The 12,367-nt window shown below is 35.9% G+C and overlaps 2 protein-coding genes and 2 pseudogenes across 2 annotated transcripts in view; 3 read left to right on the forward strand and 1 right to left on the reverse strand.

The window, feature by feature from the left end:
* The window catches only part of LOC109059404 (nuclear factor 1 X-type-like), a 723,368-nt gene that overhangs the window by 476,253 nt on the left and 234,748 nt on the right, over nt 1-12,367 (forward strand).
* On the forward strand, nt 1,982-4,182 carry LOC122136241 (annotated as a pseudogene).
* Nucleotides 6,643-8,421, reverse strand: LOC109048306 (transcription elongation factor 1 homolog). Its single transcript, XM_042718686.1, is given in 5 exon segments — nt 6,643-6,869; nt 7,585-7,655; nt 7,749-7,790; nt 7,792-7,868; nt 8,377-8,421. Coding segments are annotated over 4 exon segments (249 nt in total). The 5' UTR covers nt 7,863-7,868; nt 8,377-8,421; the 3' UTR covers nt 6,643-6,804.
* LOC109048278 lies at nt 9,706-11,686 on the forward strand (annotated as a pseudogene).

Below are 12,367 nucleotides of genomic sequence, written 5' to 3' on the forward strand. Positions count from 1 at the left end.
TATAAAGGAATGTTATCCAGGCAGTCTGTGACAGAATTCCTGCTTTAAAAAAATCCGGTCTTGGCCTGGACTCTGTAGAGTTAGACTGAGGTCTGTTCCAGATGTCCAGAATGAGAGAAAAACAATAAATCTTGCTCTGAGCAGAATTCCTTGGAAGGTTATGAGTGCTATCGGTCTCGGCGTTCTTTTATCGGACACATTAAGCGTGTGCTAAGTACCTCACTTCACTTCACACAGCTCAGACAGAAGCGAGAAGAAACGATAGTAAGGAGCTAAAAATCAGAATGGAGGGCTGATCGGAGGAGACACGCAGCTGTGGGTGGAGAAGTGACATGGAGGAGCAAAAGAGAGAAAAGGCCAACAATAACACTGATTTAAAGTTACAGCGTTTGTTTGGCTTCCACACCAGCGCACCAAACTTGGGAGAAACAGCTCTCTCAGATCTCTCGCTCTCTCTTTTCCTTTTTTCTGTCTTGTTCTTCTTTTATTAGAAATACTTCAGAAGTGAAAGACTTAGATCTATTGCATAGCGGTTGAGAATAAATATTTCGCCAATGCAGCAATACAATAAAGGAGACGATCCAAGTTTTTGCATGCAGGAATGTCCCCAGCATTCCCAACCTTATATTTTAAATCCCACTTCTTTTTTTCTTTTACAACTCGCTCAGCCACAGCCATAATGTTTTATTTTAAGAAATCCATCTTTTTGATGAACTGAGACAGTTATGGGGTTTATTTGGAAGAAACATGCTATACAATTGTCATTTTCATCTAGAAAATGTTTTGTAGCAAATATGCATGTCTTGTCATTCATGTTCTGTTAATCAACATCAAGATTATATTTTATAATTTATACTGTATAAGCTATTTTTCAAAAGTTTGGAGTCACTAAGATTATATTTTTTTTTTCTTTTTGAAAGAGGTTAATACTTGCAAAATATTAAGCAGTAAAAACTGTTTTCAGCACTGACGGTTTTAACAAAAACCACACAAAACCACATCATATCAGAATGTTTTCTGAAGGATCATGTGACACTGAAGACTGGAGTAATGATGCTGAAAATTCAGCTTTGATCACATGAATAAATTACATTTAAAAGTTACATGATCACAGGTTTCTCCCCTTTTCCCCCCATATAATAAATGCAACCTTGTTGGGCATAAGAGACTTATTTCAAAAACATTAAAAATTCTTACTGACCCCACATGGTGAAGTGTACGAGTATTTATTTTATATTTTCAGATTTTATTTGACTGTTATTTTTAATTGAACTAGCCTTGCAGTGCAACAAATGAAATAAAAGCTGTGTGTAACAATTCTTTAAAAAAGTACTGTAGAGTATAATAATTCTGCAAGTGTGTAGTAATCTTTTGACCTTTGACCTGCAGCTGGCCCACAAATATGACCCAAATAAGGAGGAGGAGCTAAGCTTGTGGATCAGCGAGGGTCACAGGCCGTAAAACTTCCCGAGAACTTCATGGAGGGGCTGAAAGACGGAGTTGTACTCTGCGAGTGAGTGATGCCCTGATTCATGCAATCTGTAGCTGATTAACAGCTATGAAGCTCAATCACTTGTTTTTACATGTTTTTTACATGTTTATTTTTTATGAACAGGCTTATTAACACTCTTCAGCCCGGTTCTATTAAAAAGATCAACAACTCTCCTCAGGAACTGGCATAAGGTGAGCGAGAATATCACATTTGCAAGCATATCTGCTTGTTCCAGTTCAGGTCCAGCAGGAGGCGCTGACACTATGACACTATGAAATCTGATCTGCACTAGGAATCATAGGAAATGCTTTCCTGTCTTCAGTATTTATACTTGGGTTAAACACAAAACAGTCATTTTAGAAGAACTAGTACAGTGATATAAAGAGCCTGACAGTTTGGGATGAATAAAAGTGGTGTAGCCCATTGTTTAATGGTTTGAGTGAAAACTCAATGTGGCCTTTATGTGGGATGAGACAGAAATCAATATCATAGTTCAGGTATTTTTTTTTTGGTTTATGTATTCAGAGGTTACATGCAAATAACACAGTTACAAGTTCTTTGTGAAATAGAATGCTTCTGTCATTCATAAAATCTAATAACCGCTGACCCTCTGTTCCAAATATTAACAGGGTTTCTGGTGCTGAACATTGTTCCTTTGGAATCAGTTGTGCATACTTTCAGATTTTTCAGTTTATGTCAGTTTATTCTTGGTTTGGCCTTGTTTGTTGCAGCTGGAAAATATTGGTAATTTCGTCCGAGCCATTCAAGAATATGGAATGAGGCCAGATGATATATTTGAGGCCAACGACCTGTTTGAGAACGCCAACCACACTCAGGTCCAGTGCACGCTTATTACACTGGCTGGGATGGTGAGTCACACATTATGAATTTCTATACAGAAATGATAAGGACTAACTCCAGACGGAAGATTATGAACTTCTGTAATATTCATACTTTTTATCTACATTTCAAAAGTTCATTCATATGGGAGTGTTTAACTGTTAGCAGAGAGATTAACATCAAAAACGTGGTATTTGAGCTGCATGATCAGTCGTTGTTTTCCACAAACCAACACTCAAGCAAACACCAAAAAAGGAATCTCTCCTCTCTTTGTGTTCAACTTATACGGAGTTACTTGCACATGGTTGTTTTTTATATGAAATAATAGCATCCTATACTTCCACTTCTTAAATGTAAAATATCTGGTTCCTTTATTATTTATTTGTATTATTTTGTCATTATTTTGAAATGCAGGCGAAATCTAAAGGCTTCCATTCTAAATACGACGTTGGAGGTGAAATATGCAGAGAAACAAAAAGCGCAAATTTGCTCCTGAGAAAACTAAAGGAGGGACGCAACGTTATTGGTCTGCAGGTCAGTAGTTGTTCACTCAGGAATCGCCTTTTTCTTTGTATATAAAAATAAATGAAATAAGGGTTAAATTAAAGCCTTATGCATTGAAAAAAAAAATATATAACAATGCCTGTTACTGTGATTTTATCAAATGAAAATAAATTCAATGGTAAGCACTATATATTTTGATATTAATATTATTTTATATATACATATCTTATTATATTTATTTACATTTTATTTTTATGCATTTATTAAATATCGTTCTATTTTATATTTATGTTTTTAAAATTATACACTACTGTTCAAAGTTTTTTAAAAGTAAAGCCATTTAAAATGTTACAAAAGATTTCTTTCAAGTTCTTCTGAACTTTCCATAAATCAAAAATCTTGAAAAAGTAAGACAGAAACATTAAGCAGCAAAAACCTTTTTCAATATTGATAATAAAAATAAATGTTTCTTAAGTAGCAAATCAGCATATTAGAATGCTGAAAATTCAGCTTTGATCACAGCAATAAATTACATTTTTAAAATATATTCAAAAAGAAATTTGATCAAATAAATGCAACCCCGGTGTGGCTTCTTTCAAAAACATTTCATTTTTAATTAACAAAAATTGTTCAATTATTCCAAATCTGACCCAAAGATTGAAAGTAGTGTATGTTATATAATTGCATTTTTATCTTTATAGGTGTGTTCACTTCTCACTGCTGTGTGTGTGCACTTGGATGGGTTAAATGCAGAGCACCAATTCCGAGTATGGGTTACCATACTTGGCAAATGTCACGACTTTCACTTTCACTAAATCACTTTCACAGTACTTTTTGCATTTTCAGATGGGCACCAATAAGTTTGCCAGTCAAAAGGGCATGACGTGTTATGGCACACGGCGTCACCTCTATGACCCTAAGACGGGAATGGAGAATCCTCTGGACCAATCAACAATCAGCCTGCAGATGGGCACCAACAAAGGAGCTAGTCAGGTGCTCAAATGGTTTTGTAAATCATCTGCTTATTGTTCCTAGTACTGTTCATAAATTGTTGTTTATTTCTTTTTTGTTTCCTCTTCTGCAGTCCGGCATGACGGCCCCCGGCACCCCAGCGGCAGATCTTCGATAAGAAGCTGGGACATGGAGGCGTGCGACACCTCTATCGTCTCGCTGCAGATGGGGCACCAATAAAGTGGCGTCCCAGACCGGCATGACGGTGTACGGTCTGCCGCGTCAGGTGTACGACAGCAAGTACTGCTCCAGCCCTGATGACTACATCAACAACGGCCAGGACTCAGAGATGGATGGATATCAGGATTCCGACTAGGATCAACAGACAGCTGCCAACAACGCTGCTTTTTAAAAATTCACCTGCACTATTTTTGATATTCCAAATTTCATGTTGACCAGTAGGACCAGCTTGAACTGTTTCCTGACATCACAGCCACCGATCAAAGCTGAGAACCTCAGTGACTGACCGTTCGTAGGAAACAAACTTAGAAGGAATTTCTTTTCTTTTTCTTTACATACAGGCTTTTCCTGCTTCTCACTTTGTAGTTTTAATATTATACATTTTTCAGTTTTATTTTATTATTATTTTGAGTGTGCAATTCTCCCATCTCCTGCATTGCCAAATTTTCTCATATGAAAAAATTAATGCAGATGATAAATATGGATATATTATTTATGATGCCTCAAAGTTACATATACACTACTGGTCAAAAGAATCATTTAGATTTCGTAATGTTTTTTAAAAGCAGTCTCTTATGCTCACCCAGTCTGTGTTTATTTGATTAAAAATACAGTAAAAAATTCGAAAATATTATTTCAATTCAAAACAAAGGTTTTCTATTTGAATATAGTGTAAACTGTAATTTATTCCTGTGATGCAAAGCTGAATTTTCAGTCTTCGGTGCCACTGATCCTTCAGGAATCATTCTAATATGCTGATTTACTTCTCCGTTATTATCAGTTATTGGTGCTCAGTTGTTAATAATGGTTCTTATTAAACATGTTTTTGCTGCTTAATATTTTGTGTGGAAACTGTGATGCATTTATTTGAAAAAATATAAATAATTTGTACATGTATAAATGTGCTTTACTGTACACTTTACTCAATTTAACAGATCCTTTCTGGAAAAAAAAAAGGTTTAATTTCTTTAAAACAGCAAAAACATTGTTTTCAATATTGATAATCATAAATGTTTCTTGAGCAGTAAATTATCAAATTAGAATAATTTCTAAAGGATCATGTGACACTGAAGACTGGAGTAATGATGCAAAAAAAAAATCAGATTTGACCAGAGGAATAAATTACATTTTTTAATATATTCAAGTGAAAAAAAAGAATTATTTTAAATAATAATATTTCACAATATGACTGTTTTTACTTTATTTCTGGCCAAATAAATGCAGTCTTAATGAGCACAAAAGACTTCTTAAAAAAAACTTTTAAAAGGATTTGGTCACACCAGCAGCTCTTATGGTGCGCACATTGTAATAGGTTCCATGATGCTTTTTTAATCGGATGGGGAAGAGGAAATCCACCAACACCCCACTACTGCCAATTTCCTGAAGAAACTCAGATTAACTTAACCTAGCTACTGCATTTTTGAGATTGTCAGTTTTTTCTTTTTCTTTTAGGTTTTAGCACTCAACTATAAGCTTTAAAACAACATTTAAATCATGTCGATTTTGCATAATTGTTTGAAAAGGTGTTAACCCTGCTCAACACACCTGCTTGTAGTTCTGTTGATTAGCTGGTTCAGATGTGTTAAATAGCGCTGCAGGAACCCTTGCCCTTAACGCTGATTCACTGACAGGAGCAAGTCCTCATGTCCTGCTGGGGTAAAAACACCGTAAGCTTCTTCATTCATCATAACATATGCATGTGGAGTCACTACTAAGCTAAAGAGAAATCCAAAATGTCCAGAGGGTTTTAAAATCTTTCAGAGATGTCTTCTGTAGTACAGAATAGCATTTTCATCGAGCTACAAATTGCCCCCACAAAGCAGACTGTCAACCACTCCCAAAGACTATATAGAGAAATGATTATTGTAAACTTGCGTATATGTGATTTTAGCCTGTATGCCTTTAGCCTGCCTAACCTGCATACTCCATTATGAACGTGACCGATCACAGCACAAGCAAGACTGCTCATGATTTAGAATGGTTGGGAGTCTACATATAAAATAAGTTTTAATGTGCCCAGAGTAATATATTTAGCTATTTTAAACTATCTAGTTTTGACATGACTAGATTTCGCCCTCATTTAATTCAGTTATTGAACCGATTACAGATTTGTGTTTCATTTATATATCATTGTGTGTTGAGGAATGTCATTGTTTTGCATCGCCGCTGGGAAAACAGTCCGCAACACCAAGATCATAAATCCGTGAATCTCTCTTTTGTTGATGTAGCGTTGTCCCCTGCATCTATGCTTTAATGTCTTTATTTATGAGGCTTACCAACAATGGCTGAGCAAGTGAACAACGAATAAATCACTTTTCAATTATTTGTCTTTATTTTCATGAAACTGAAATGTTCGTAACACTACATGTTAACTGATTCCACAATAGAAAACAGACACACGGTTTTTTTTCCACGAGAGGGAATATGCAAATGATTTCATTGAACTACGTGGTCTTATAAAAACCTCCTAAATTGTAAAATACACACGACGAACTAAAGTTTAGAAACAATGAAATCAGAAAAACGTCGATTTTTGAAAGTTAATGACATCTGTTGCATTTTTCTCAGCATTTCTGTAACACTAAACCGAAGGGACAAAAAGGCTGGATTTCAAATCGTCTTCATCTCAGCGTTGCCTGAACCTCCTTCTGTGGCTTTATTGGATCATTCTTTCAGCTTCAATACAAGATTGAACCGTGAATCCGGAATACAGAAGTTTAAAACAAACAGAAGACTTTAAGTGTATTTAGTCATCTGTGAAACTTGACTCTGCAAAACTACTGATTGGCTGCTTCACAAGCGTCTATCCAATCACTGTACACATCCACTGGCTCTGAGAGATCTGGGAGGGAGATTAAGGACAAGAACCAACATCACATTAAACAAACAATTCACCCAAAAATGAAAATTTGCTGAGAATTTACACACCCTCGGACCATCCAAAATGTAGAGGAGTTTGTTTACTGGAACAGATTTGGAGAAATGTATCATTAGATCATTTGCTCAGCAATGGATGCTCTGCAGTGAATGGGTGCCGTCGGAATGAGAGCCCAAGCAGCTGATAAAAACCTCATAATCCACTCCAGTCCATCAGTGAACATCTTGTGAATTGAAAATCTGCATGTTTGTAAGAAACAAATGAATCTTTAAGTCCTTTCTTCCAGCTAAAATACGAGTCCTCTATCCGTATTCTCCAGTGCAAGTCACCTCGTCTGAATCCGGAGAGAAATATGCAGAGATCAAGCACTGTTTACAAGAGAAAACATGATTAAAAATGATTATTGTGATGTTTTTATCCGCTGTTTGGACTCTCATTCTGACGGCACCCATTCACTGCAGAGCATCCATTGCTGAGCAAGTGATGTGATGCTACATTTCTCCAAATCTGTTCCAGTAAACAAACTCATCTACATCTGGATGGTCTGAGGGTGTGGAAATCTTCTCAGCAAATTTTATTTTTGGGGTGAATTTTAATCCTTTAGTAATATACATCATGCACTCACACTCTATTAATTTATCAAATACATGTCTTTTCAAACAGATTTTGAGAAGGATACAGGTTATTGGTGTCTGGAATTCCTCTAGACACACAGTACAGGATATTATCCCCGTATTTCGACTTCGCTCCCTGGAATAAAGTGAAAATGTTGAGCATTAGTAGTTTTTTTTTGTTACATGCAAAAGATCTTTAAAGTAACACTTGAGGAGTTTTTCTGCTTACATCTTAACGTCACATGATTTCTCGTGGTTACAGAAGGGCAGGTAAATGGGTGTCCAGGTTTCCTGTCATCTTCTTCTTGGGAGGGGGTTTTCGCTTCGACTTTCTGCGTCCCATCTTTTACTTCAATAAAATAAAATCAACCCACAAAGCAATCTTTAAATACATGAACATTAAATGAAGGAGCTGCTTGTGTCAAATAGTACACAGCCTCTTGCAACCAGCAGGGTTACAACATAAAACACAGATCAAGGTAACCTTAAGTGATGACATTTAGCATATATAAAAATAATGTACCATTCATACACATTCTTTCTGATACTAGATTAAACCACACTGACTGTGTATTTTGTCTCAAACTCACAAACAAGTCAAAAATGATATTTAAACTGGTGTATTTCTAGCTGATGCGTTCCTTTTTAATTCAGATTTAAGAGTTTTGTGATATTTAAAGGTGTTCTAGGTTCTAAGCAAAGAAAAACAAACATAATCAGTAAAACAGAAATACAATGAAGACCCGAGCAAAACCATATGGTCGAAACAATCACGATATATACGAGCGTTTCAATATTTAAGAAATACATTATCCTTCCTTGAAGGAAAAACAAGTAAACAAAAACAAATCTCTTACCGAACTGCGATAAATGAGATGCGACTCTCTGAGAAGAAAACAGCACTCGCCGCCTACAGAGAAAAAGAATAAACAGAAGATTTACTTCCGCTCGGTCAGATGGGGCCTTGAGTTTAAAAGCGGATCGCCCTCTAGTGTTAAACACCAGAACTACAACAGAGTCCAAAATTGAGTTCATTTGAGGAGAGAGCATTTTCTATGAATATCACTGTGTTCATTCGGTGCGCGTTATTTTCCGGGATTTTTTGATTGAATAAAAAGTGTAAAAAAATAAAATAAAATAAAAAAAAAACCCGAGAGAGAGAGAGAGAAAAAAAGACCAGCTTTTATTTAAAATATAAATCTTTTGTAACAATTTTTTTTTTTTTTTTTAATTATTATCACTTAACACATCTGAAGCATTCATTTGAGAATCCTGAAAAAAGTATCACAGGTTCCAAAAAACATATTAAGCAGCACAGCAGCACAAAATTGTTCATAAATCAGCATATCAGAGTGATTTCTGAAGGATCATGTGACACTAAAGACTGGAGTAATGATGCTGATTATAGATTATAGAAATAGATTATATTTTAATGTATACTAAAATCGCAAACCAACAATTGTTTTTTTTAATCTGTATTTCTGACCAAATAAATGCAGACATAATGAACATAAAATCCTGTCCCTGTCGTTAAACATCAGAACTGCAATATTACTCAATAAACCCATTACATGAGTATAAACAAACTAGAATGCAATTGTTTTAAGAAAAGCAAAAGTCTGTATTCTACTTATACAAAATTGAAATAAAATAAACTAAATAAAAATAACTTAAAAACTTATACAAATGAAAAAAGCATATCAAATTACTAAAACTTTCGAATTAAAATGAAAACTTATATAAAAATAAAAAGCAATAGTAATAAATACTATAATAGTACATACATTATACTAAAGCAACACTGACTGTTATATTACTGTTCAAACTTAAAACATGATCTGTGTGAATAATGATTTTCATGTTATCTGTCTGGAGTTAATTAGTTACAATTTTGGGGTGGGCATTAGACAGACAAGCAGCTCCTTGCATCGTGATTGGATGACATACGGCCATATATTTGAGTAAGAGAGCGTGATTGGGTGGCAGTTTGATCGCGGGGGCGGGACTAACAGGGTAGGTGTGTGATGTCGAGCAACAGGAGCTGAAATTTTGTGCAGAAGATATACTTCGAAACTGATCTTAGGAAAAAGAGCTGTATAAAGAGAGTCAAAACTCGGGTACGTAATTTCTATAGACCGACAGAATTGACACTGAGAAGGAAATTGTTTCATTGTGTCACTGCTTGCGTAAGTGAGACAGAAATTTCGTGAACGACTATCGCGGAAGTCTTGAAACGCGCTGTTGTCATTTTCTTATTAACGGGACAGAAAGTAAACTGAAGCAAATTATATTAGCGTTTAAAAAAAGCATAACCGATCAGGATCATCGGTAAGGTTTTTAGGCGCAAAAACTAAGCCCTGTTTTGCAATAGTATGTTGTTCTCGACAATTTTATCAACATCACTACACACACAAAACTCTTATCAATACTCACACACTTTAAATGTATGTGCACGCATAACGGCTTAATGCATGTTATATATAATTTGTAAAAATGTTATGCATATATGTAGTTTTATGTTTCGATGAGATTGTGAATCTTTATTCATTCTGAGGCAGATTTTTTTTGAGACCTCTTTATTTGAAATATGCTTATTTATTTATTTTTATTATTATTAATATTATTACATTTTTCAGAAGTTAATTATGGCTACTGAGGGAGACCCAACTGGCTTTGTGAAAGTGCTTCATTTATTTATTTTTCTTTTATCTGGGGAAATGCAGGTGTGGGTGTCTTTCATAGCAGGTAAATAAATATACCCAAGTGTTATGATAATTATATCATCATATAACATGCCGTGTATACTTCTAATTCTTCCTTATATTTTCAGGTTTTGTGCTGATTTCCCAGGTATCCATGCACACACGTTTGGTCTTGTGCAAAGCAAGTTTATTCCCGTTTTATTTCAATTGTCTGATGGGTGGAAATGCAGTCAGTCTGGCCATATATGCTGTGTACCACCCTAGAGAACTGCTGGACTGGCATGAGGGTATACAGGTGACCACTCAAAACTTTATGTATTCTGCATGATTCGTTAAAGGAATAATTCATCCAAAGATGAATATTTGCTGAAAATGTGCACTCAGGCCATTCAAGATATAGATGCAGTTTGTGTCTTCATAGGAACAGATTTTGAGAAATTAAGCATTACATCACTTTCTCACCAAAGGATCCTCTGCAGTGAATGGGTGCCGTCAGAATGAGAGTCCAAACAGCTGATAAAAACATCACAATAATCCACACCACTCCAGTCCATCAATTAATGTCTTGTGAAGCAAAAAAACTGCGTATTTGTAAGAAACAAATCCATCATTACGGCATTCAAACTTTATCGCTTCTGGCTAAAATATGAGTCTGTAACCCATAATAACATTCCCTTCAGTGAAAAAGCCCATCCCATGTTGTCCTCTTTACATCAAAATCCACCAACACATTTGTTTACTTCTAAATGGTGCTTGATCTGTTCATATTTCTCTCCCGATTCAGATGAGGTGACTTTTTCACAAGAGAAAGCAATATTACAGATAGAGGTCTCATAATTTAGTTGGAAGCAACAGTTTTAAAGTTTTTAAAAACACCTTTGTTTGTTGATTCTTGTGATGTTTTCATCAACTCCCATTCTGACGGCACCCATTCACTATAGAGGATCCATTGGCGAGCAAGTGATGTAATGCTACATTTCTCCAAATCTGTTCTGATGAATGAACAAGCTCATCTACATCTTGGATGGTCTGAGGGTGAGTACTTTTTCAACAAATCTTTGCTTCTTTTTCCTCATTTTGTTTCCATTCCTTTAAACGAGCCTCTCTCGCTCTGTTTTTATTTTTCTGAGCAGATGACTCTTTTCTTTGTGGCTGTGATCATGGCCGGCCTGAACGTGAAGCTTGAGTGGTTTGGTCCGTTCTGCCCACAGAGAGCATGCTGGTCATGCACGAGATCGAGAAGGAGCACCGGTCTGGGAAATCAGGGTGGGTATGACGCTATAATAAGGAAGACAATACGCCAAAACTCCGTGAGCAGGACCCTAAAATACAAGGAGCACAGGACCAACCTTCTACCGCTACCATGGTCTGTCCAACCTCTGCACCTCATAGGCTTTTTTTCTCCCCCTACCATCCTCCCATCTCATTTACCTGGCCCTCCATTTGGGAACCATATGAGTGTGTTGCGTGTCGTTTGGCCCCGGACCACACGAGAGTGAGAGAGTACAGTCCAGACAGAATATTTTAGAGAATTATCCTGTATATGTTTCTCTCTTTTTGTCAGACTGATTGTATTAACAATAATGCTTCGTGGCCTAGTTTTATACAACAAAGAGTGTTTAGTGTTTGTTAAGGTTTAAAAGAACCAAATTCAGACCCCTTGATGTGAGCCAAAAGTGATCAGAGTTTAAAAGAGCCCAGGTTGATTTTGTATTTAGCCGTCCCCTAAAAGTGGACTCTCACTTACCTGTGACTGGGTAATATCATGATACATCATGTAATGTATAATAAAACATTGACTATTAGGGAATTGAATTAAAGTGTATATATCATTTACAGTCAGGTTTCATTTTAATATGCTCCTCATTCTGTTTTGTCTACAAAACATCAATGCGTGGTTAATGTCCACCTCTGTCATTAGATGCCAGCGTTACCTTTGTACACTTCCTGTTATGCTGTAAAGGCCAGAAATGTTCGGACGAGAGGACCAGTTTTAGGATTGTCTATCATAAAATGCTGTTTACATTTCCTATAGAATGAATGACACTATAATGGCAATTAAACTCTATGGAAAAAAGCAATGAATAGTAAATGTACTTTTGGTCATCTTTGTAAACCTGATGTTTGGACAGCAAAGTAAACTTCC

Source organism: Cyprinus carpio, chromosome A3 (genome assembly GCF_018340385.1).
Source record: "Cyprinus carpio isolate SPL01 chromosome A3, ASM1834038v1, whole genome shotgun sequence".
Taxonomy (NCBI): Eukaryota; Metazoa; Chordata; class Actinopteri; order Cypriniformes; family Cyprinidae; genus Cyprinus; species Cyprinus carpio.